This window comes from Kryptolebias marmoratus, linkage group LG2 (genome assembly GCF_001649575.2).
Source record: "Kryptolebias marmoratus isolate JLee-2015 linkage group LG2, ASM164957v2, whole genome shotgun sequence".
Lineage (NCBI taxonomy): Eukaryota > Metazoa > Chordata > Actinopteri > Cyprinodontiformes > Rivulidae > Kryptolebias > Kryptolebias marmoratus.
This window is the reverse complement of record NC_051431.1, coordinates 22071030-22096817: the sequence shown is the minus strand read 5'-3', so window position 1 is coordinate 22096817 and position 25788 is coordinate 22071030. Positions and strand designations below refer to the sequence as shown.

The following is a 25788-nucleotide window of genomic DNA, read 5'->3' as shown; positions in this document are numbered from 1 at the left end:
TCCGTTCCAAGAGAAGATAAGTGTGAGAGCCTTACCTCGACTCCCCTGCAGATCCTTTGGAAGCTGGAGTGAACATCTCGCAGTCGGAGGATGCTGCAGCATCAGCAGTCGACCAGCAAGAAGCAGGAGGACAGGCTGAGTGTGTGTATGTGTGGAAGAAACAACAAGCGAGAGAATGAGAGAGAAAAGGGGAAAGGGAGCGTATATGAGGAGGAGGGGGGAGGGAACGGCGATGAAGCGCAGGGCAGGGCAGTATCATGAGATGAGAGGCAGAGAGAAAATGTGTGTGTGTGTGTGTGTAAGAATGGGAGACTGTGTTACCATGGAGAGGACTACGCCTAAACCCCTTTAAAGCCTTTTAAGACCAAGTGATGGAAAACAAAAGACAAAGTAAGGCTGAGGAGAAAAGAAAAAGGCAGGGGTAGACAAACAAATGGCGATGAGGAGGGAGAGAGAGGGAAGAGCACTGAAAGTTTAAGGACAAACACCTGAGGCAAGGTGAACTTTCAGCATATTATTAGTGGCAAACTCTTGTTCAGTTTTACTTTTCACAACAACAACAAAATAACCTCTAAGACAACCTGCAGGATTTCAAAATGGGAGTTGTTGTCGTTGTTAAAAAACAGAAAAAAGATGAAAAATACACTCAAAAGCATGACCTCAAAGCTTTAGTTTCCACAAAAAAACCAAAACTGTTTTATTTTCTATTTTAACCTTTAACCTTTATTTTAACCTTGGAAATTAGGTTAAAATAAAATATACTATTGTTTTCCTAAAAATGAACATAAATACGACCGAGTAAAATGAGTAGTTAAACTAAATTACACTTAATTATAAATCAATTTGAAATCAAACTAGAGCACAATAAAACTAACAGATAAAATGCTGAAATTTGCGAATAAATAACTGAACAAAAAACCAGACTGAACAGGTGAGTCCTGAGTTTGGATTTATAAACATCGACACTCTCAGCCATCCTAATAAATGGTGTTCTACAGGTGACGTCCATAAAAATGATGCTTTATTGTGGGTTCTAGTTCTAATCAATCAAAAAACAAACAAACAAAAAAAAAAAGCCAACAAAGCAACTGAACAGAACAACTCTACACCAGCATTAAATCAGAAACCTTTTCTGGAGGACTTGAAGGATCTAGCGTACTCATAAAGTAAAAGCATAATTTGATTAACAGGTAGGACTAAGATCATAAACAATCTTACTACCAATACAAAAACCTTAAAACAATCTGAAACTTATAGATACCCAGTGGAGAGACTCTAAAGTAGATGTCTTGTGCACTCGCTTTCAAGTCCTTTTTATGTTTGTCTGTATTTACAGGCATAAATTTGGATAAATTTGTTGGTACCCTTCCATAGGTTTTACAAAAAACACCAAATAATGTTAACTGGAGCCAAAAAGCTGCGGTTTTGTTCCAGCAGTCCAAAATATTCTCTCTCAGAAACTTTGGGGCTTGCCAACATGCATTCTGGCCAAATGTTTTCTGTTTTTTTGTGTGTTTTTCTGTCAACAGTGGTTCCCTTCTGGGTTGTTGTCAGTGGAGCTCATTATGAGTCAAAATGTGACGTACCTCGACCTTGGAGTTTATGTTGAGTCGTTTTGGATGGTTTCTTGGGTCTTTTCTGCCATCTGGATCCGTCTGATCAACACGGGATTGCATTTTCTCTTGCGTCCACCTCCTGTTAGGTACTATTGGCAGCTGTGGTCAGAGGAACATGAAACTTCTTGGAGATAGTCTTGTAGCCTTTAATATGGGTACCTATAATTTTCTTCCTGTGTTCCTCAGACAGCTTTCATCCTTGCTTTTTCTTTATATGTTTAGTGTTTGTACCCTTTAAACAGGCTGAATGGTTGAATAAAGTTTAAAGGCACATGTGATACTAAATAAGGTCAAACATTTAGATTTTAAACATGACAATAATGCAAACGTTAATAATTTAAGTGTACCAACAAATTTGTCAATACTGTTTTCGCATATCTTTGTAAAATAAACAACAAAAAAAGTGTTTTTTTTTTTTATTCAGTTACTTACTAAAAGCATACAGATATATATTAGACAACTGTTCTTAACTAAATCAATTTTCAAACAAAATTAATCATTGTTTCTAGTGAGCTGTAAGGGTACCAACAAATCTATCTATGCCTGTATGTAATTTTATGTATTTTACCATGAATTAGTTTGTGTTTTTTATCGTCTCAAACAGAGTGAGGAGTAGAGTTCCTGCATTTAGTTTGAAACCTTGGACGAAAATTGTATAAAGAAAGACAAAGTAATGCAATTTACTACTGTCTGTCTCAAACCCAGAAAAACAACTATTCGTCTACAGTGATGGTTAGAGTATTGATGGATGCAGCAAACTTTTGCTGTTTTCACAAACTTAAGTTTGTTCTTTAAAGGTCAATCTTTTTTCTTCTGTCTGCCATGGAAAAGGTCAGCAAAACCCACAAAACCTAGAGCCTTTGAGATTTTCTGTTTAAGAACAAGCCATCAATTATCATTTGGGGTCAATAAAGTTGAAAAGTTGGACAAATTTTCACTTCCAGGATCAATAACTTCTAAACAAACCATCAATTTGCTGACAAACCACAGACATCACCTCTCTATGACTAATTTTAATGAAAATAGGGCAAACTCCAGGTTGGAATGGCTCCAAGGAACCATCAGTAAACTCATAAGAAGATCAAACAATTCTCCAAAATTACATAAAAGTGCATATTTCTAATTTAAAGTTTAAATGACCTTAGCAGGAGACATACAGTAAACGTCTGATGTTATTTATGGAACAACACATATTACAAACAAACAATCCATCTATTTTGTTTACCCGCTTCTCTTTTCCGGGTCACAGGGAGCTGGTGTCTTTCCCCAGAAGACGCTGTTCAAGAGGCAGGGGACATGCTGGACAGGTCGCAAGTCCATTACAGGGACACACCGAGACAAATGACCATTCACGCCTTCACTCACACCTAGGGACAATTTTGGAGTTACCAATAAACCTAACGTGCAAATATTTGGTCTGTGGGAGGAAACGGTAGTATCTGGAGAAAACCCCCGCATGCATGGGGAGAACATGTAAACTTCAAATAGAAAGGACATGAGGCGGTCATGTGACCTTCTCGCTTGGAGGCAACACCTCCAATCATTGTGTCGCTGTGCCAGCAATACAGATAATGTAATTGAATATCACAGCCAGATGTTGTAATTTGTAGACAGTCCCTAAACCCTCTTCTGTTTCCTCGCTTGGATCGACGCCCTTCACTTCACACCAAAAACAAAGCTAAACACAACATCTGCTACGTATAGTCTTTAATCTGAGGGAACCAATTTTTACAAACTCCCTTTAAATTTCAACACGACACATGGTGTTTGTAATAAAGCGGACAGAAAGTGGTGCAGCACTGTATAATGTGGAAATATGTTTTCCACTAATAAAACATATAAACCTTTCTGAATAAAACTGGAGCCCACGTTATCCTTAAATAAGCATATAGGCTTTTTACCTTCAAGGAATATAAGACGAAAAGCACAAAAAACTACACTCAATCCTGCAACCATTTTATTTTGTGTTGATTTAGTTTGGAAAAAAGAAAAGGGACAACAGTTTATATTTCTTTGACTAGTCATTTTTAAATGGTAAACCAGATTTTAATCTAGTCTAGCATAACATGAGGGAATGCATATCACCCATCGCGTTTAGTGTCAGACATTTAGACTTAGATCCTCTTATGTTGTAGCTGTTTTGGTCAATCCTTGAAAATAACCTAATGGGCGATCACATGGGATACTGCAAGATTTGTTAGCACTCAAGAGTATGTGTTGTTGAATGACTCTCAGCTACTACCACACCAAATCTTAGCTCAATATCTGTAAATCTGACTGGCTGATGTTAATTAGCTGTGACAGTCATGTTGAATTGAGTTAACCCCCTAAAGTTATTTAGCTGTAGATTTACACACATACCCATGATTACTTTTAGAGAGTTTCAATATAATTTGTCGAGTGGTTCATGAGATATGTAACAGGCAGACACATTCACACCACAAACATGGGCAAAAAGATTATCATCTGCCTTGGTGATAAATATGTTTGAAACTCCATTCTGACAGCATACATGGTTGAGATATAAAACTGTTCTCACTTCAGAGGAACGTGCTAAAAGGGTTTACACTAAAGGTCAGTGATTCTGATAGTTTTAACTCACACGGACGCTGACACACACATGCGCGCGCACACACACACACACACACACAAGCAACAACCACCATGGCATAAAGCTTGTCAGTTACTCAATAAGGTAGATCTGTCACTGAACAAAAGGCTGTCAACTCAATCTGACTCTCTTACACACACACACACACACACACACAGATAGACACAGGCCAAGCATGACATGTGACTGATGAGCAAGCTCTGAGGCCACAGTTTTCCATTAATGGTTCTAAACAAAAAACAGAAAAACAAAAAAAAAGAGGAAACATCAGCCTCTTTAAACTGTTTCTTATTGATCTGGTTTTCCGCCTGCAGCTGTAACGACACAAACAGACACACAGAAGTTCGGCCGAGAGAGAAAAGCGAGAGGGGATAACAGGTTTAATTAAATCTGTCCCGTCTAATGAATAAAGCAGACACTAGTGAGCCCACAGGTGGATGCTGATGCAAAGCTGCTGACTTTGGAAGCCCCAGCCACACTTCTGTAATTTGATGTTTGCTTTTAGGATGCATCTTTTTTTTCCCTCTCTCTCTCTCTGTCTCTCTCTCTGATCTCCGAGCAGTTTAATGCTCAGGTGTCCTTTGCCAGTTCTAATTGGTACTGCTGGTTTGGGTTGCCTTGGAAACCAGTTAATAAAGTGTTGGCTGGAGGTCTGCCAAAGGTTTGGATAAAATCAGTTGTAATGACCCTCTGTAACCAGTCCTGCACCGTTTATGCAAACAGGGGGCTGTTAAAAGCACTAAAAACAGTGAAGCTGAAGCGAGATCTTTTGTTACATTTTAGTCAGAAATACACCAAACTTAAATGCGACGCAGCGCATGAAATCGGAGTTCCTTGAATGCAGAACACAGGGCTTGTGGTAGTGGAGGAAGATCCACACCGCGCATTTCTTACACAGATTAGCAAACTATTTATACGATCTCAACCGCAGGAGCTTTGGCAGGCGTTGCAATGTGACAGCGGGTATCAGTGTTGCATGCTGTCTGCCATAGTAACAAGTCCCCCCATAGGCCTAAATCTGTCTCACTAACAAGTGACGTGTCAGAGTCTTTGTCAGGGCGAGCTGATGGCGCCTGCCAGAGCCTGTATGTCCAATTATATATAGAACACTTTCAGGTTGAGAAGAATTTACTTTGACTTGATGACACAAAATAAAACTAAATAAAAAATATATGGAGTGCCGATCACAACGTGTAATTTAACACAAATTTATGTGACAAATATTATGAAAAAGGTTAACAAGAGATCAGATTTTTCCAATTTTAGCTTCTCCCTATTCCCTACACATATCAGATTTTATTAAAGCTCTTATTGTTCCATATTTTCCTATCACAGCACTTCATTCTCAGACTGCAGGTTTACTTGTGTTTCCTAGAGATTCTGAAAGTAGAATAGGAGGCAGAGCTTTCAATTATCAGGCTCCTCTTTTGCGAAACCAACTTCCAGTTTCTGTCTGAGGTTGACACCCTGTCTACTTTTGAGACTAGGCTTAAGACTTTCCGTTTTGATAAATTCTATAGTTAGGGTTGGTTTGGGTTTCCTGAGCTCTCCCTTAGTTATGCTGCTAAAGGCTAAGACTGCTGGAGGACAAAATCACCATATTCCCTCACTTTGCTGCTGTCTTAACTCTCTCTACTCTTCATGTTTAGACATATTGTTTTCCCCTTTTTTAAATAAATTATTTTTTGTTTTTTTAAGAAGATGAGTCTGCATATTGGGTTCCTTTTGATTAAACCGGACAGAATGAACCAAAAACCAAAGGGCTGACATGGTAGCAAAACGTAAAACAAAACACTTCATTCTGAGGATCACAAGGAGACACAAGGAGCTTAATGTGACAATGACATAAAAAAACAAACACTAACAGCAACAACGAACCAGCAGGGAGCAGGTGGCGAGAGACTGGCTTTAAAGAACTGTGGGTGAGCGGGAGATGAGCTACAGCTGGGAGATAATGAGGGACAGGTGAGGCGGGTGTGGCAGGCGGAAAACAAGTGAATAGAGGCACAGAGAACACAAGGAACAAAACAATACAATAATCTAAAACACAAGGAGCAAAACTATACAACAATATATATTAACATGAAACACAAGCATTGAAAAAAAAAATAAAACAAATAACAACTCAAAACACCTAAATCATGACACAATGAGGTGCTCATTCCATTCTTAATACATGTCTAAGGAATTTGTCAAGATCCTGCAAAGACCATTCTGTTTCTGGATGTTTTATTTCCATCGTTGCGGGGTCATTATCCAGTGCGACTTGGGCCAATGTAAAGTTTTAGGAAACAATGTTCACATAAACCGCTATGAGAGTTTTGAAACTGAAATAGTTTTAGATGGCTTCGATTTTGCCCCGTTCTGATTATCTGTTAGCTTGTCTCCTTGAGAGAACTTCTGCCTGATACTCCACTCATAACACTCCAAGCAATGTCTTACAATTTTTTACAGGTAAGATATGAATTACTAAAAAAACAACTCTACAGAGCACCACTTCAAACCCCCCAAACTATCCAGTTTAAAGTTTATTAGTGACAGACTTCATAGGGATTATCTTTACTTCTTCAATATATGTCAAAATCCATGAGCACAATCTTTTTTTCATGACCAAAGGTACTTTTATGTGAACAGTTACTTATGTGTATTGAAATAATTCATAATTCTTGCTCTAATTCTATCATGGCTTAAAAAGCTGAATCATACCATAGCTCCATGCCACAAGTCTGTGGTGTTTATCCCTAAAATGAACATCTTAGACACTGTCTGAAGATTTTTGTTTATTAAAATCGAGGGAACAGCAGTTCTGACTGTGCTGTTTACCGCTCCACATTCTGTGGTAATGACCTTGTGTAGGCGGAACGTACTCCAGAAGGCTCGGGTGTGTCTTCCAAGCTTGACAGATTGAGACACCTTGTCTTATGACAACTACCACTGCCTTGAATTTCAATGATTTGAAAAGGAAAAAAAGAAAAAGAAAATATGTATTCAACAAAATGACACCATCTGTTTGGACAAGACTTTCCTCTCATTTAACAGAAAAGTATTTCCCTGAATTTCTCTGCCTTCATCTGCACGAGGGTAAAACTTAAACCACTCAATATGACTCAAACCCAAGACAAAGGATGCTTCTACGATACTTGCTACTTCTGTCTCCAAACAACCTTTGCAGGATGTAAACTGTGGATTCAGTCCATGTCCAGACTACTCTGGATATCTTAATAAATTCATATTTTTTGCTGCATCTACATTCAAACTGAACTTTTGCACCACTTTGTGTTCTATAAACCAAAGCAATAATGGACCTATATTACCAGTTCTTAATGTATCTGTCTTACTTCATCCTAATTCTGTCACCATCAAACTCTGATCATGTTCAAAGCTGAGAGGACTGTAGACGCCTTAGTCCACATCTACACACCAATTACCAATATTGTTATTATTTTTTCTTATACAAATAATCTTTTTAATACACACATTCTAACAGGTGGTGAGATTGTGGAGAGAGTGTCCAAATATACATCAAAATGCAGAGACAGAGATTCTTAGCTTGGCTCAAGATTCTCCCTAAAGGTTGATTCTTTGAAAAAGTTTACATTTTCCTCACAGTTATTACCCATTTAATGAACACAACTGAAGTTTGACCAAATGAAGATAAATTAATGAAACAGATGTAGGAAAACCGAAGAAAATGGTTTTATTGTTGTTTTGGTTTCTAGGGCGCAAAGTGATGTAGGGAATGTGCAAAATAGGCTTCTCTGTCATCGTTTCAGATGGAGGCATCAAAAACAAAAGCTTTTTTTTAAAAAAATCTCAACATTGGAAAGCTTTGTTTTAAAATCTCAGTTCTTACTCACAGATTTGTGTGTGGACACGAGGTGCAAGTACATTAGAAAATCTGTTTGAAAAATGTCCGGATTAATGAGGATGCAGCCTTGGACTTTCAAAGACATTCCATTTATCCAGATTTTCATGTTCGGTGGCACAAAGATTTGTAGCTGAAATATTTAAGTCAAACAGCAGCCAGGTGTGTTTATATTTTGGACAGAATAATGACTTTTTTCTGATCTGTAAAATGTGCATATTTTATACTATTCAGCCTTTATTTAAAATTTCAGCCCATTTGAACTTGTTTCAGTGTGTTACTTTTAAAGATTTCAAAGCCATGGAATGGGTAAATACTATTATTAAAAGTGTCCTTCATTTTCCTGCTGCAGAGGATCCACAGATGCAAGGATGTGCAACACTTAAAACAAGACCTTTGGGGTTTTGCAAGACAGGGTATTCCATTTGTTTTTGGCTTGTTTCTTTTACCTAAGTAACATTTTTGACCTATGTTGAGTTTGCAACATTTGGGTTGAAAATATTCTTAAACCATAATAAATTATGTAAGAATGAGCTAAGTAATTTCTGAAATTAAGTGAAAGGTGGGATTTAATGACAGTATGTGTTGTGGGTCTCCATCAGACCTCTGTGTAACGTGTGTACAGATTAAAACTTGGGTCAGACTCTTGTAGATGGCAGGAGCATGTGTCATGGCAGGACAGCACAAACACTGGCTACATGAAAAGAGCATAATACTATTAAAGGTCAAGGATCCACATAAAGCACAATGTCCAGGTCAAACACAAGGCGAGGGAGAAGAGAACTGGAGCAGAAATATAATAATCAGCCACTGGCAACATGTTCGTGCCGGCAATTAAAGTAGCAATCCTAGATGAACCGCATATCTCCCGCCTCCGTGGATGCTAAGTTTTTAAACAAAGATCTCACATGATCTGTTAGCGCTCACAATGTTTGTCGGGGATGACGCTCAGCTGCTACCACACCGAATTTTAGCCCTACGTCTGCAAAACTGACTGAGTTAGAGGCCTTCTAAATTTGGATTGACTCCAAAAGTTAAGCTGTAGGTGTCAATCCAACAATTACTATCGGAGTTTCACTCAAATAATTCAGTGGTTCATGAGATATTTTGCTAACAGACAGACAAACACATGCATACACACACAGACAACTACATCATCGCTCGCCTTTCGCAGAAGCAGGAGATGAGAAGACCTCACATCATCAAACATACTTCAATATCAGCAAGCATTCTGGTCCCTATTATAAACAACCTTCATCCTGCCCCCCATCCCATGCAAAGAAACAAATAATAAAAAACATCCACCGTCTTGTCATGATAAACTACGACTTTCATTTATACTCAGTGTACCGTTTCCAAACATCTTTTTTTCCATGTCCCAAAAGTCTGGACTTTGTTTGCTCGCGATGCCGTTTCTTTTTTCCATCTTGTTGAGACGCTTTTACTGTTTGCCGTCTGTCCGTCTGTGAAGTCTGAAAGCCGACGTATTGAAGTCTGCTGTGTGTTTCTGCAGCCAAGTTTCAGCAAAAACATGCAATACTAGATATTCCTGCCTGCTGTGTCCTCGCCAGTGCTCCATCAGAAAAAAACAACAACTTTCAAAGTCGCTGCTTCACAGGGGGTGGGGGGGGGGAAGATGTAGGAAACACAAGAAAACATAAAAGATGAACTACAGAAGCTACTGGTGCACAATGTAGAGTCAAAAATACATGACAAAATGGCTGTGTTTAAAGAAAAGGCTTTGTGTCTGAAGGTATTACTTTTTTTTAAATAAGCTTGCAAACATTTTGCCAAGCTGAAGAGAAGTTTCCATCATTTTGTTCTTCTGATGTAGCAAAACACCAAACTTTGGGTGATCAGACCCTGGAGAAAGGCAAAGCCCCGCTGACTTTAGGAATCTGTGTGGGGGACAGGGATGATCTGCCAGATGGATGGCACTGAGACAAGTGACACTTTCTCACTATTTTTATATTAACCATGTCTGTGTTTGTTGAAACGTTTTTTTGGATATTGAGCACTTAGTTGTCAATCTGTTCACAGTGGCATTTTTGGCTTGAACTACTGTTAATTATATCACTTCAAACTCACATTTTATCTTTCTCAATAAACAAAAAGAGTGTTCAGTTGTAACGATATTCATTCAAGGGATATTAAAGTGGCAGGACATGTGGAACCCAGAGCCAAATGTCAACAATCAAATGTAAAAGTCATGAACTGATCTGGTACTTATTGTTGTGCATCCACGTTGAGGATGTTATATAAAATGGGAAAAAAGAGAGAAATGTATGTGGTTTATGATCATTTTAATAAAAAAATAAAAAAACAATTAGATTTGAGTTACATGATCACATTTAACACTATGTGTGCCAAAAACAATGTCCTACAGAATTATAAAGAAAAAGTGAAATTAATTTTTTTGGGCTATTTGGCTTCAAAAAGAGAAGGTAATCAATAAATACCTACATGAAGAAATGTAATAAAGTCATGTCTGTGTACAAATTCTTTGGTTCTATGGCTTTTTTCCCTTCAATACAATATTACAATTTTACTTATTCTTTTAGAAAACATAGAGATAAAAAGCAACAGTACAAAACACGTGACAAGCCCTTTATCTCCCAGTTGGGGGATTTATGTATTCATGATGTGCAGGAAAAACAGTAAGAATAATAAGGTGCTAGCATTATTTCGTGTCGTTTCATTTTTATGAAGATGGAATATAAAAACTATGCGGTGAAATAAAAGTGCAGTAATGTAAAATGGAAATTAAAGGAAGCTTCTGTGGAATAATCCTAAACCAGAGGCCAGCTCGGTGAATCCCTCAGAGTCCCAGCTCATCTTTCTGCACATTACAACCCAACAGCTCGTTTCCAGCTTCCACACACTCCGTGATCCACACAGCTGGGGGAAGAGAAGCATCGCAACATGTAAATCAAATGGCGTAAAGACAAAGAGCTGCACATGTGGCTAAAAATAGCCCTTTACCAGCTAGTATTTTTATGTTTCTTACCTCTCTTATCACAGAGCCATGATGTTGCTTTCATTGCAAGAAGCTCCCACTCCTGCTTTGCATCCATTTTAAACCCATGAAGCCAGATCAGAGCCAAAATCGTGGCCCACACCTTCGTTTTGCTCTAATTCAACAAAATAACAGCAACAACTGAGTGAAAAAGAACATTCAAAAGTTGTTGTCAAATACCATTTATCTGTGTTTGCTGCCCTTTGTTGCTGTTTGACAGTTTCTGATCGTGCAGGCTGCAACTCATGTATATTTCATCTTTTATGTGACAGCAACCTACCGATGCAGGCTTTGTTTTTGCCACCTCTTCTGTGGTTTTTCCCAGAGCAGCAGCTAAAGCTGGACCGAGCAGCCAGCAGCCAGAAGCCTCCTGCAGGGAGACGAGCTGCAGCAGAGGATCCCTGGGTGGCTTCGGGGACTCTGTGGCTCCATTCTCACCTGAAGAGGATTTTAAAGTTTCTATCATCGTAGATGTACAGTTATGGTCAGACGTTTACATCCACTCATCACAGCATGAAAGTAAATAATTTATTTGAACAGTTGTTTTGACAGGGTGTAATGATTACACAACACAACTCAAATTTGTTTTAAAACAAGAACTGGATGCAGAAGTTTAGATTCATTGCGGGTTTTGTCTAATCCACACAGGATCAAAACTACATTTGGGCTCAAATATATGCATACACTCCCACTAACATTCAGTTAAACGTCTCAGTGAGTTGCCCCTCAACCACATGCTTTTTCTATCCATCAGCAAGTCTTTGAAATCATTCTTGCTGGAAGTTTTATCACTTCTCTTCATTTAAACTGGCTGATTTCTTTACACAGACTCGGCTTTTAAGCATAGTTCTTGAATTTCACAGGGTTGAGGTTGGACCTTTGGGAAGGCCATTCCAGAAGCTTCATGTTAGTCTGATTTATCCATTCAGAAACCAGTTCTGATGTGTGTTTGGGATCATTGTCCTACTGGAACACCCTGTTATGTCCAAGTTTCAACCACCTAGCTGTTGAAGAATTTGGAGGAAATACTCTTTCTACTTTAGCATGATGCTACCACCACCAAGCTGGAGAGTACTCTTAAGTTTAAAAGCCTCACTTTGACCCCTCCAAATATACTTGTTGTCACTGTGGCCAAATAGTTCATGATTTTTTTCTCCAAAAGGCATTTGATTCGTCCATGTAGGCAGCTGTGAATTTCAGTCTAACTCGCAGCTGCTGCTTTTGGAGCAGGGGCTTCTTTCTTGGTCAGCAACCTCTCGGTCTACGGTGATATAAAAACCTGCTTCACTGTGAACAAAGACATTGGTGTTCCAGCAGATTCCAGCTGATGGCAGGCTTGAGCCTGGGTGGTTCCAGGGTTGCTCCTGAACATCCTAAACAATTTCCTCTCCTTTTTAGATCTTCACTGGATTCTTTGGACCTTCCCTTTTTTCCCCATTGGTCAGAGCAGTGAGTACTGCCAAACAAACACTGTTTATGAGAAACTACTAGCTGCTTTCAATCATGATCACTAATGAGAAGCTAACGGGCCATGGCTTTGTCAAGCTAAAACACACTCCAAAACTTCTGCACCACTTATTAAGCATTCAGGTGCATGTATTTAATACAGAAGATCCACGGTAAATTCAAGTTTTTGCACCAAAATTTTGATTTTAAAAATAGAAATTGTTTTGACTTTTTTGTCCATGATAAATGTAACCCTTTTCACTTCAGCTGTAGCAAACACATCATGCAAAAGAAATCATCTATGAATACACACAAGGAAGGAAAAATAACCTAAAATATGCCTTGCATATTATTCCTACGGATAGTTATAGATACATTTTGCTAAATCAGAAATATGTTCCTTTAAATCTAAACCTTTGTGTTGGCTTACCACTGCTCTGAGGTGAAGCACTCTGATCGTTCCTGAAGCTGAAGGCAGTCCCGCTAAAAGCTTTTTGGTAAAAAAAAAAAAAAAAAACATCAAGCAAAAGGATCAGAATCTTATCGAGGGTGGGGGGAAGGGGTATGTAAAACTATCTAAGTTTAGACACTGAAAATAAACTGAAAGAAAACAAGTTACCCAAGCAGTTAAGAACATTCAGTTATAATATATGTATGAAATTGCGATAAATTATTCATTATAATGAAACCAAACTATTAAGACATTTTAAATGTAGTAAAACACTGAAAACACAAATTCTGAGATCAAAATATAAGTTTTCACACTTTAATTTAAGAATTTGATCTAATCTCCAGCCATACATTTGGTAATCCAGGGACTCTTTGTAATAGATGGTAATTCTGCATTTACCTTGCTTGCTTTGAAATAGCATTACTGCAGTCAAGAGCTTATGTTTTTTTTATTTTTTGTGGGTATTTAAGTGTGAATGGGAGAACATATCTGGCTACTTAACTTGAATATAATAAGGTTTACAATCTTCTACTTTCATCAAGTGTTCGAATAAATGTGTGCCATGTGTAAAAAGTGAAATCAACTACTAACTAATTACAGATTCTTTTTTTTTTTTTTAGAAACTTACATGTATTAGATTCTTCAAAGCTGTATGCTTTATGCTTTGATGACAATTTGATCAGCAGTCAGCGGGGGGGGGGGGGGGGGGNNNGGGGGGGGGCTTGGCCAAAAAAACCATAAATCAGTAAGACGTGTTCAGCTTCATGCTTTCTAGCTGTTTTTATTGCGTTTGCAACCATCAGTTTGAGAGCACTTTTATGAAACTGGCACCCACAGGGTCCGTGCTGGAAAGCTGCCGGCACAAATGGCTCATTAACGACACCTCAGATCAGAGTAAGGAGAAAGCTTCAAAGGGTTCAACTGGCAGACGCATCTTAATGTCAGCTGATCGAAGTAGACTGAACTGGGTCTTCAGTGTTCAACTGGTGAAATAAAATAGTGCGGCGCCTGGATTTTGCTCCAGTCTTCGCGCGTCATTTGCTCAGCAAGTGCCGTTTTGCTCAGTGCCATCGGCAGACACACGGTCTATCCGTCCACAGCGAGCATGGATTTGTGTAGCAACGTGGACGTTGTTGGGTTGAGAAAACAGCAGCAAACTAAACAATGGATGTCACGCAAAAGTGTAGAGGTTTACTGCTAGCTAATGTTGTGTTGGTATGTCGTTTTTGAAAGAGAGTTATTTTGTAAGCCTGAAAAAACAATAAAAACTTTGCACTCATTTGGCTAGCCATTATCCTAGCCTGGATGAAAACTGACCTCTTACTCAATCTTCATGCTCCATGACTGATGTCACGGCTGACAAGATCCTATTGATTACTATTAGACAGAACATCCCTTTAAAATTGACTGAACTACCCCTTTAAGAAAAGATGTTGGGATAACTATCAGGCACTACCACAACAAATATTAGCTCAATATCTGTGAAAGTGGCTGAGTTATGGATGGATTTTAATGAAACATTCAGAAAACAGACAGACAGTTGACTCAGACAGTTAATGGCAAAGTCTTTAAAAACATATCTAGCTTGATCGATTAGCGCTTAGAGAATGTGTTGAGGACAAGTATCAGCTACTACCACACCAAATTTTAGCTCAATATCTGGAAAACTGACTGAGACATTCATTTTTGTGTTTACCAAGGTGGCGACCACCTTATATGTGACCGACTCCAGAATTTAATCAGTTTGTAGATGTTTATCCAATAATTACTTTCGGAGAGTGTCATTCAGATCTGTCCACTGGTTCACAAGATATTATGCTAACACTAAAGGCAAGTAACACACTGACATACGCTCAGGCAAAGGCAAAAACATCTTTTCGCTTTTGCCCTTGTAGGCAGGTTATAGTAAACTAATTTTTAGAGAGTTTGCCGTTTATGTTGCCTTCTTCTTTCCTGTGAAGTCGTCCTCAGTGTTTCTAAAGAAACTGAGCAGCTAAAACAAAGTCCTATCTATTTTCATACTGAGCTAAAAAATTAAAAAAATAAAAAAAAGGAGGGAGAATTGCTTACCTGATGTTAGTTTCTTCTTTATAGTGCTTCCTGAAGAGAAAAGCAGTCAAAAAGACATTTTATTAGAAATTTCAAATTTGTAAAAATAAAATCACAACATCACACAGTGGCTAGTCAAAACCATTATCCTGCAGCACACCCTGCAGGCCAAAACCATGCCCTGCAACAAGACGATTTTGCAATAGTTTCCTTACCATGTGTCCTAGTTCTTTTTCTCAGGGACAAGTAAGCACGTCTGAAAACTGTGGAGACAAGAAGTGTTTCAGATATTTGGATTCATAACAGATTTATCCATTTCACACCCAGCAGACCCTCATTTACCCGAGAAATTAAGTGTTTTTTCTTGTTTTTTTACAGACCCCAATTCCTGTTTTGCTGGTGTACATATGAGTAAAAAAATATGAAGAGAAAACCACAAACACAACAAATATTTAGATTTCATTACGTACCATTTGGTGTACTTTCTTTAAATAACCCCAACAGACCTCCACGAAGCAAGGGAACTGTGCAAAATAAAAAACAAAAAATTTAAAAAAAAAACAGGACAAACTGAATTTTAACAAAGCTGCAGTAAAAAAAGAAAGAAAAACAGCACAAACAGCAGCACTGTTTTAAATTGTAAACTAGCTCTGTGCACCATAAAGTACAAAACACAGCAGAAAATGTGTTGTTTTCCGATCAAACACATGGAAGTGACTCACGGTAGTTCGGATCCTCCCTGTAGATCAGCGGTCCCTGTACGACTTTGCCATCGCTTTTGCCCACAGCGACGAAGGCAGTGAAGATGCTGCCAACTCCAGACTGCACACTCAGATTAACCAGCTTCGTTTTTATTCTAGTATATTGCTCTGAGTTATTCATTTCCTCCATTTCCAGGGAGCGAATCTGAGTGAGTGCAGCCAGTCTGTGGACGGTGAAGCTGCGGACGGAAACAAGAAAGCACGAGTGATTATTACAGATCCACTTTGACATGTACCGCAACACATTTTTGCCCCTTTAGTTGTAAGTGTATTACCGAGTATGTGGCAGATCTTTCTGATCTGTGTCTTGTCTGGTCTCCTCTGCTGGCTGGAGACTAAAGCGCAGCTGGTTCTGACAAGGATGACCCGCTACGGTGTAATTCATTGTGAAACAGCCCTGTGCTGCCTCTGAACTCTGCGATTGCCGAGCAGATAATTTGTTATTCTGACTGAAAAGCATATTGAGAGACAATTCTTTGTTTCGGTTTGCACAGCTCCTACCTTTCCAGTGAGCTGGGCGTAAATCAGTGACCTCTGACCCTGAAAAATTGCTGTGATTGGTGGAGAAAGGATGGTGGCAGACACTCCCTTTGGTAAATCCCATGTGACTGAGATGTCAGCAACAAGTGGCTGTAATGCGAATCTTAGAGACTGCATCACCTAATGGAGACGATAAAACTGGCCAAAGTTAAAACTTACAGTTTCAAATTTAACAAACAGACCAAAATAAATCTCTGTCATAACTTACTTTTGGCTGCATCCTTTCAGTTCCCGTGATGAACTGAGCGTGACCTCCTCCTTCCCTTGCCATCCCATTGACCAGAGCAGAGCTGGCTCCTTCTCCAATCCCAAAAGAGAAACACCTACAATACAGAGATGCAGGTTTTCTTTGTATTTATAAAAGACATGGAGAACATGAAACGCTTTCAGAAAGATGCCGAGTTGTGTTACTTTGGCCACACCTGTGCGAATCAGCGTTTTTCTTCACTTCATCTAGAATTGCTTTAGTGGAAGACACCTCGCCATCGGTAAAAACAAACAGCTGGGGATGAGAAAGATTCATTTTACGTTATTACCTGATGAAAGAAGACACATCAATGATCAATGACACAATCTGACTCATAATATAGACTCGGCGTCTGCAGTGAAGCGGGCACTGAACCGATCTGTCATGGTGAAGAGAGAGCTGAGCCAAAAAGCGAAGCTCTCGATTTACCGGTCGATCTACGTTCCTACCCTCATCTATGGTCACGAGCTTTGGGTAGTGACCGAAAGAACGAGATCGCGAATACAAGCGGCTAAAATGAGTTTTCTCCGCAGGGTGTCTAGGCTCTCCCTTAGAGATAGGGTGAGACGCCTGGACGCCTCCCTGGTGAGGTATTCCAGGCAAGTCCCACCAGGAGGAGGCCCCGGGGAAGACCCAGGACACGCTGGAGGAACTATGTTTCTCGGCTGGCCTGGGAACGCCTTGGAGTTCCCCCGCAGGAGCTGGCCCAAGTGGCTGGGGAGAGGGAAGTCTGGGTCTCCCCGCTTAGGCTGCTGCCCCCGCGACCCGACCCCGGATAATCGGAAGACAATGGATGGATGGATGGGTGTGTGTTTGTGTGACGGAGGGGTTGGACTCACAAAACATGACTGGCTCAATCCATGGAGTCAGGAAGAAGGTGTTCAAAACAAGAAGAGCTAAGCTTAACTAGATAATTAGCAAGAAGCTAAATAATGTCAATTATCCGATCTGTACAGAAATACACATGCAGGCATGTCAGTTGGCAACAAGCAGGACATCACCAGGTCTGCAGCTGTTTCTGTAAAAAACACATTCAGACGTCTGAACTGGTATTATTTTGACATTAACAAAGTTCAGAGTCAGTAGAGTCCCATTTTTTTGTAGAATTATCTCTTGGTAAGCTTACTTGCATATAATACAGGGACGAGTGACTTCGCAGAGCTCTGTGTCTGAGCAAAGGCCAAAGATTTTAACGCAGTGCAACACGATGCACAGCGGAACATCTCTAATTAGATGAATATAACATAACGCTGCTCAGACTGTTATTCTGCGATTGACACAGCACAATTATAGCTCACAGTGACCACAGTGGGTCCGAACAACTCTGAAAACAATCAGAACAAACTTTAAAGAGAAACTCACGATGCAGCTTTCTGGTAATCCAATCTGATTAATCAAACTCTGACAAAACTGACTAACTTTTTTTTAGAAGGATTCTGATAAATAGTCAATTGAAACATTTAGCCCAAAACAAACAAAAAACAGCTATATTTTCAGAACACTGCCAAGGATGGCTTTAATCAGCCTACAGCTGGTCTAATGAATTGTTCGCTCATCGATCGGGTCAGATTTGACCTCTGTTTCTCTAAACTGAAGTTGTGCAAATAGGTATCTACAACAGGCCAAATATTATTTGTTTATAACGTTTCCAATATACCACACTTCAAAATGGCTGGATTATCCCTTCAAGTAATTTAGATTTAAATGTCTGGGCAGGAAAGTGGGTGCAATTGCATTGATGACTGACTGGTGAATAAACTGTTATATCTGTTTCAGCCTCTGTGTGTGTGTATGTGTGTGTGTGCGTGTGTGTGTTAATTACCTGTCTAGGTTTCTTGGGAATACAGGGCTGTCTGTAAATATGTTGGAGAGGCTCCAGGATCTCCGTCCCTCCCAGATTAGCGTCCATCACTTCAACCTTTTTCACAGCTTGTTTCAAAGTTTTCCGACTGTACTTCACACTCTTACTGTTGGGAAAAGATACAAACTTTAGTGCGCACACTTGTTGCACAGTCGGAGGCAACCAATGCGCAAATATGCGTGCAAAAGCTTACGGGAAGATGTGTTCGTAAGTGTGCCCGAAGCTGTAGATGTTGAAATAGCAGCCCATCGGTAAACTCTTCAACAGAAGCAGTAGAGTATCCTGAACAAAAGAGAGACAGAGGAAAAATAAATAAATAAATACCATTTCATGACTGGGACGCTGTAAAAACACAAGATTCTATTTATTACACATAAAAGATTACCCTGGCACTGGCAATACGACTCTGATGACTTTCACAATACAAAGGGAAATCCATACTCCCCGATCGATCCAGCAGGAACACAAACTCTCCATGTGAGCCGAGCGAAGACGTCACCGGGTTGGAGAACTCCGGGTACAGGCTCAACATCACCACTGGATCACCCATCAGAGTGCCTGACACAAAGGACAAAGGCCAAGACAAATACCGTGTTTGACATTTATACCAACACATGGTGTCAAAAAGCAAACAAACGCCTTGTTGCCTTTCAGTAAATTAAAAAAAAAAGATACATTAAAATATTTTTGAAATCTGTGGTGACATAAAAGGTGATTATTTTTAACAAAATCACAATAATTAACTTTTTAAACAACTAATTTACTAGTGACAAAAATGAATGTCTTTTTTTTTTTTTTACCCAAAGTCTTTTTGCCAAATTCCCCACTCCTCTGTGCTTGAAGGTGGTTTTATGTTTGCATACACAGCTCTATTTAAAATAATACATCTTCTAAATATCTAAATTACACCTAAATTTGAGCTTTCACCAGGCCTTTTACCAATTTTTACTGTACTGAGAATCATCATCTTGTTGACACATACACATCCAGTTCACCTTTAGCTTTTAGACAGAAGGCTTTAACCCCTAATAAATCTTTATATATACATATATATATATATATATATATATATATATTTCCACACAAAGCTTGTGCTACGCCATCACAAAGAGCAGCAAAAAAACAAAGTATTAAAGAGAAACGCATCCTGTTGCCATTTCTAATGTTTCCTCATTGAAATCAGTCAAAAAGAGACAGTCAAGACCCAATCCCAATGTGTAGTAGTACTGACAACAATGGAAAAATCAAAAGTACTGATGTGTGAAGCAGTGTGTTCTTCCTCTTACATGCAGGTACATCTCAATAAATTAGAATATCATTATAAAGTTACTTTATTTCACCAAATCAGTTCAACAAGTGAAACTCCTACAGTTTCAAATGTTTAGTTCTGTTCATTTTGATGACTATAGCCAACCTAAAATTCAGTTTCTCAGGAAATCATATTACATAAGACCAATAAAAAAATGTTTTTAAAACACAAAAAGGTTGGCTTATTATATGCACTAAATACTTGGTTTTGGTCTCCTTTTGTATGAATTACTGCATCACTGTGGCGTGACATGGAAGCCATCAGCCTGTGGACCTGCTGAGGTGTTGGAAGTCCAGGTTGCTTTGATAACAGCCTTCAGCTTGTCTGCGGCGTTGGGTCTGGTGTCTTTCGTCTTCTTCTTGACAAAACCCCACATTAACTCAATGAGGTTTAGGTCAGGCCAAGTTGCTGCCAGTCAAGCACAGTGATACCATGGACATTAAACCAAGTATTGGTACTTTTAGCAGTGTGGGCAGGTGCCAAGTCGTTGGACTTTATAAAACCCAGTGGACCAACAGCAGCAGATGACATGGCACCCCAAACCATCACAGACTGAGGGAACTTCACAATGGACCTCAAGCAGTTCGGATTCTGTGCCTCTCCACGCTTCCTCCTTGGTTTCCAAATGAAATGTAAAACTTACTTTCATCTGAAAAGAGGACATTGAACTAGTCGTTTTTGTCATTGTGTCTGGTTCAAGTGGCTAAACACAAAGAATGGGTGAGCTATCTCCCAGGTCCTGGATCCATCTGTGGGTGGCCACTCTTGAAACACCGACTCCAGCCACAGTCCACAGCTTCTCAGTCTATTAGTCTTAGGTAATATTCAAATTTTCTGAGAAACTGAATTGTAGGTTTTCATCAGCTGTAAGTCACAATCATCAAATCGATGCTTGAACCATATCACTCTGTGTGTAAGGAATCTACGAGTTTCCCTTTTAAATTGAATTACTAAAATAAATGAACATTTTTATATGATATATTATTGAGGTGTACCTTGTTCTGTCATCATCTAAAATCATGTGAATCTACCTTAATCCAGTTTTTTTTAGTGAGCAATGCAAAGCTGCACTGACTGCTTTTATTATTTAAAAGCATCAAAGGACTACAATGTTTTTTGTTTTTTTTACAAACATATTTCTTACTTTATAAGCGCTTTGAAAAGAATGAAGTGTTTTCTTGTTCACTTATGTTAAAAAAGCCTAAAATATCTGTTTTTGGGAGTTTCACCTAACATTTGAAAGGAGAGGTTAAATGTAATGTCCTAACAGGGAAATATTAAATCACTCACCAGTCTTGGCAGAGGCCTGTCCTGCCTCCACCACAGCAGTGGGCTGGTGGGCGTCTTTGTAATAAATCAGCAGTTCAATGTCTCTGTCAAACTTGTGTCCTGCAGCCAACTTCACCTGCAGTTCAAAAACACACAAATATAAATAAAGATATTTATCTTGTTTGTATCAACCACACACAGCAGTAGCATGAGCACTCTACCCACCGAGGCCTGTGTTTGATCAGTGTTGAGATACTGAAGAGGCTCCAGGGAGCAGCTGGACTCTACTTTAGAGACTGGACGAGGAGAGGACACTTGGACAGAAAAGGACAGACTGTAGGGGACCAGAGAGGCTGGAACTGAGGTCACCTGGGCACTGGTGCCTTCACTACCTGTAAACAACATCAGAGACAACTGGGAGTCACCTGGTTTATGTTTGAAAGGGGAACATTTGTGAGGCTGGACGACTCAAATAGGACTATTGTCTCCTGTGAACATGACAGCCTCCATCCATCAGCAGGTTTTCCTACCCTGAGGTNATTTTACACCAACATTATTCACGCTATTAAGAACTTCAGGTCTAGATGTGGTCTAGGAGCTTCACTTCCTAAACTACACTCTTTGAATTAGTCTACAATTTACAGAGTAACTAGTTGCTTATTTATATACTGATCAGTTGCATACTAATGCCATGTATACAGTTAATACTTCTGAATGATTAAGCCTACAATTAATTGACCCTTAATTAAGAGTTTTCTTCAAATCGCTGCTATTTCACCATATTTATTAGTAAAAGAAAAGTTGTTTTCTTACTTAGAACCACAAAAAAGTTCTGCTAAATATGAGCTTTGTGAATTAGTAATACAACAAAACAAGAGGAGTTTTCTGCTTGAGCTTAAAGCGAGAGTCTAGGCACAATTTGGCTCCAAATTTGGGGATCTTTCTGCATTATCAAACTACTAATGGTAAAGTTCTGCACATTCTTCGGGCTTTACGTATGCATGTGATTAAGTGTTTTATGTTACATAAGAATTAACCATGTCATTAAGTACATTCAAGGCAAATTCAGAAAAACTGTTCTAAAGGCTGATTTTATGGAGAGGAAAAATGATGGTTCAGTAAAAAGTAGTTAAGATGGTCTCATTAATGACTACCATGCTTATATATTAATGTTACTGAACAATAAGTGAATGGGTAAAGTATGTAGACGAGTGTAAAGTGTTACAGACAACAACCACGTTTAACTCAGCCTTGAAGACTCTCCAAATTTAAACTTCACTACTGAACCTCCGATGCTGTAAATCTACTCTAAAGAGAAAAGAGGAACATAACAACTCAATTTAACTTCGTGTCACTGTGTTGTGCAAATATTCCCCCTCCGCCAAATCACAATAGGCAGAATTTGCAGTAACAGGAAATGCTTTGCATGTTATGTAATCACACTTGAACGCCACAACTTGGAACATATCCATCCTCTTCATGTTCTAAAAGTTACCCAAATATGAAATCCCCAGAGAAACTGAACTTTTGTCTCACTTCAGTCACAGCCCCACATAGGTGTGTCACAGTGGTTAAAGTTGATACTATGAAAGCATGTTTGGCAATCACAGACAGATAGGAGATGACTCATATTTCTTCGGGCAAATAAAGCTCCAACTTGACTTGATTATCTGACTTTGGAGAGTGTGTGTGTGTGTGTGTTTTCCTGAATGTTGCAACAGCGGCATCCCTTTCTGTGTTCCCCCCTCTGAACAAATGCTTAAAGCCAGAGGTGTTTGAACAGCCTGGGTTTTCAGCGTTGGGAAAGCAGGACTTTTCTGTATTTTGCAACATTTTTTCTTGTCTGACTGCGTTTCCTACCCTGAGGTTGGTAGTGAGGGTTGAGCACAGCAGGCAGACAGAACCTCAGCCCGTCATCCGCCTGCACAGCCAGCTCAGTGACGTACTCCAGCCTGATGGAGGCGCTCTCTCCTGGAGGCAGACTGCCCACACTCAGAGAGAATATATCTGGACTCTGCACACTCTCCTCCAACAGGAAGGCCTGCTGACCGGAGCTCAGTGCATCATCGTACTCCTCCCGAGCCTGGGGTCCACATGAAACATGTCAGGAATGTTCACTTTACTGTGTTTCAGCTCCTTTCTAGAGAGGAATCCTTTCTGTCCAGCTCACCTGCTGCTTCTCCTTCACCTCAGCTACAATGTGGGTCTGTCCAACCTCAGCACTGAAATGACACACAGCAGCATCTCCAGGCAGAGGGAAGACAAAAACAGCCTCTAGTGGTTTGTCCTCCTTGTTCTGGTAGCTCAGAGTGGAGACCACTGTAGCTACATGGTCCCTCACCTCCAGCTGAACGTCAATGCTCTTTAGAGGAACTGGCAAAAAAAAAGAAAAAAAAATTATGGTTACTGATAACCAAAAACATGTTTTAAAAAACCATTTGCTTAAACAAATATGAGACAGACTTGTACAGAAGCTGGAGATACTACTGACATTTAGATTCTATCCATTATACTGTTAGGTCGGTCAGGAATCTGATTGATTTATTTTGCATTATCATAATAATCCCATTTTTACTGAGTCAGAAACTATGCATCTTAGTGCAGGAAAACCAGAAAAGCAACAGATAGCAGTCCATTGGTGTTGTGAAGAGAGTGTACTGTGACTTGATTTAAGTCTAGTCTAACAGAACTGTAGGTTGAGTTCTGTAAAAACAGCGCAAGTTTGTCAAACGCCTCAAAAGCTTCCAACCTAAGGTGTACGAAAAAAGAATTTATGGCCGTTTGAAATCAGCTTTTTCCTTCCGGTGCTTACAAATAAGAAAATAGCAATTATTAAATAAACCTATTGACTTTGTTAATAAAAGAGCAAAAGTATTGAAGCACCCATAATTATAGTTGTAACAACTTCTCCTCCTGCAAGTTGCAGCTTTCTAGACCGAAAAAAAAAAAAAAAAGAAAAAAAAAATGACATCAAAACATGCAGCTCAATTGGTAAAAGAGTTCACACTTCTTATGAAGCAAAACGTGGACATTTTCTTCCACCCAGTGTGTTTCTTGATGCAATAAGACTTTGTGGTTTTCTCTCACATCCCCTCGGAGCGCAGAATGCGCACACCGATACTCTCATTGACTTCCATCAGATCTGAGCTCAGAATTATCCCCTCAAAACTGAAGCGAAGGGCCATTTTGACTCGTCATTTCTCCTGCATAACAACACTGTAAAAATACAACTAAAACATTGCCCCGTGGACAGTTTTACTACTTAACTAAAGCCTCACTCACGACACACCGCAAGTGCTCCAATAGGCAGTCTACGGGAAGAAATTTGGCCAAATTGTGCTTCAGACTTGCGTGTAACTTCCATGTGTTTGGCCTCGTAGAGCAGTGAACCTCGACCTTTTTTGCATCAAGAACAGGTTTCATACTAGACAATTTGGACAATGGACAAGTAGGGAAAAAGATGTTCTCCAAGTTTTTTTTTTTTTTAACTAATTGTGAAAGAACACTGGGACTGAGTGAAGCGCAGGCAAGACGTAGGAACGAAAGCGTTCAATTTTTAAAATAAAATACTCTACAAAACGAAATGCTCTACACATTTCTGTGCGACTTGGTACTACACAATCCAGGGACAGTTAGGCTACCAGTACCGGTTCTTCGCCCGGTGGATGGAGGATCCCTGCCGCGGTCCCAGTTTTGCAAAAGAAATCAAGAATGCGTTCACGGCTCCAGGTAAACAGACTGGGAAGGAACAGCGGGACCAAAAACGATGAGGAGCGTGAAGTGATACGGGGCAGCCGCAGTCAGTTACTCTGATCAAAAAAGTTCCTCGAATTGGTTGAAGAAGCGTTGATCGTTCAAAATGATACAAAACATAGGCTTCCATCTACACACAACTGCACAGCAATAACCATAGACAGTGTGTGTGTGTTCAAGTAGCATCAGTCACAGCTCACCTGGGAAAAATACTTTTGCACAAAAAAAAAAAAAAAAAAAAAAAAAAAGACGAGCACCAGTTTTTGTTCAATCCAGTAATGGTTTCAGCTTCCCCGAGTCCCCAAAAACTAAAGTTTTACTTTCTAGTCCTGAAGCCCTCAAAAGAGAGAAACGAATCGAGGTAGAGAAGCCCGTGTAACCTCAGGTCAGTTTGTCCCAAAGGCCACGGGAGGGTTAAGAGTGCTGTCAGGGAGTGACAGAGGCAGGTGTGTGGTTACCATGGCGACACTAATGAGCCACTGGCAGCAGCTTCAATGTTCCTTAGCTCCCTTCCACTTCTTATACAGTTCAAAGCTGATGTATGTTGGAATTTTAGGCGGTATTTGAACTGGCACACTTTAACTTTTGTTTTTGTCGTCAATATCCTAAAGCCACTGCACCCATGCACACACATCAGCTTATAAACTCTAAAAGTGGAGACAAGGCCATCGTCCATCACTGGAATATTTAGAGAGAGTTTTTTTCTTTGTTTGTTTGTTTGTTTGTTTGTTTGGTGACCATACCTGGCTCCTTCTCTGGAGTCAGCAGACCGCTGCAGTCCGACATCCTTCCTGGGACAGGTGGAGAAAAATCTTTCAGGACTTCCTGCGGCAGAGACCAACAAATACAGGTGCTGGTCATAAAATTAGAATATCATGAAAAAGTAGATTGATTTCAGTAATTCCATTTAAAAAGTGAAACTTGTATATTATATTCATACATTACATACAAACTCATATATTTCAAATGTTTATTTCGTTTAATTTTGATGATT

At 39.5% G+C, this 25788-nt stretch overlaps 2 protein-coding genes across 5 annotated transcripts in view; both read right to left on the bottom strand.

Moving 5' to 3' along the window:
• rap1gap2a (RAP1 GTPase activating protein 2a) overlaps positions 1–143 on the bottom strand; it is a 117833-nt gene extending 117690 nt beyond the window's left edge. For 2 of the 4 annotated variants that reach the window (XM_017439262.3, XM_037980694.1), the window contains exon 1: positions 36–142. In XM_017439262.3, coding sequence (XP_017294751.1) covers positions 36–76 — 41 coding nt within the window. In that variant the 5' untranslated portion in view covers positions 77–142. Of the gene's footprint in view, positions 1–35 lie in introns of all 4 variants that reach the window. The other 2 variants (XM_037980684.1, XM_037980685.1) reach the window with 2 other exon arrangements.
• Positions 144–10694: 10551 nt separating this feature from the next.
• LOC108249705 (von Willebrand factor A domain-containing protein 5A) overlaps positions 10695–25788 on the bottom strand; it is a 17082-nt gene continuing 1988 nt past the window's right edge. The window contains exons 2-21 of the mRNA XM_017439247.3: positions 25538–25619; positions 23212–23414; positions 22902–23124; positions 21267–21433; positions 21063–21177; positions 18849–19021; positions 18657–18745; positions 18425–18569; positions 16778–16857; positions 16564–16678; positions 16317–16475; positions 16091–16230; positions 15777–15994; positions 15525–15578; positions 15270–15317; positions 15076–15105; positions 12985–13044; positions 11389–11546; positions 11100–11223; positions 10695–10990 (exon numbers count right to left, since the gene is read on the bottom strand). Of these exons, the coding sequence (XP_017294736.1) occupies positions 10911–10990; positions 11100–11223; positions 11389–11546; positions 12985–13044; positions 15076–15105; positions 15270–15317; positions 15525–15578; positions 15777–15994; positions 16091–16230; positions 16317–16475; positions 16564–16678; positions 16778–16857; positions 18425–18569; positions 18657–18745; positions 18849–19021; positions 21063–21177; positions 21267–21433; positions 22902–23124; positions 23212–23414; positions 25538–25580 (2424 nt within the window). The 5' untranslated portion in view covers positions 25581–25619 and the 3' untranslated portion in view covers positions 10695–10910. The remainder of the gene's footprint in view (positions 10991–11099; positions 11224–11388; positions 11547–12984; positions 13045–15075; positions 15106–15269; positions 15318–15524; positions 15579–15776; positions 15995–16090; positions 16231–16316; positions 16476–16563; positions 16679–16777; positions 16858–18424; positions 18570–18656; positions 18746–18848; positions 19022–21062; positions 21178–21266; positions 21434–22901; positions 23125–23211; positions 23415–25537; positions 25620–25788) is intronic.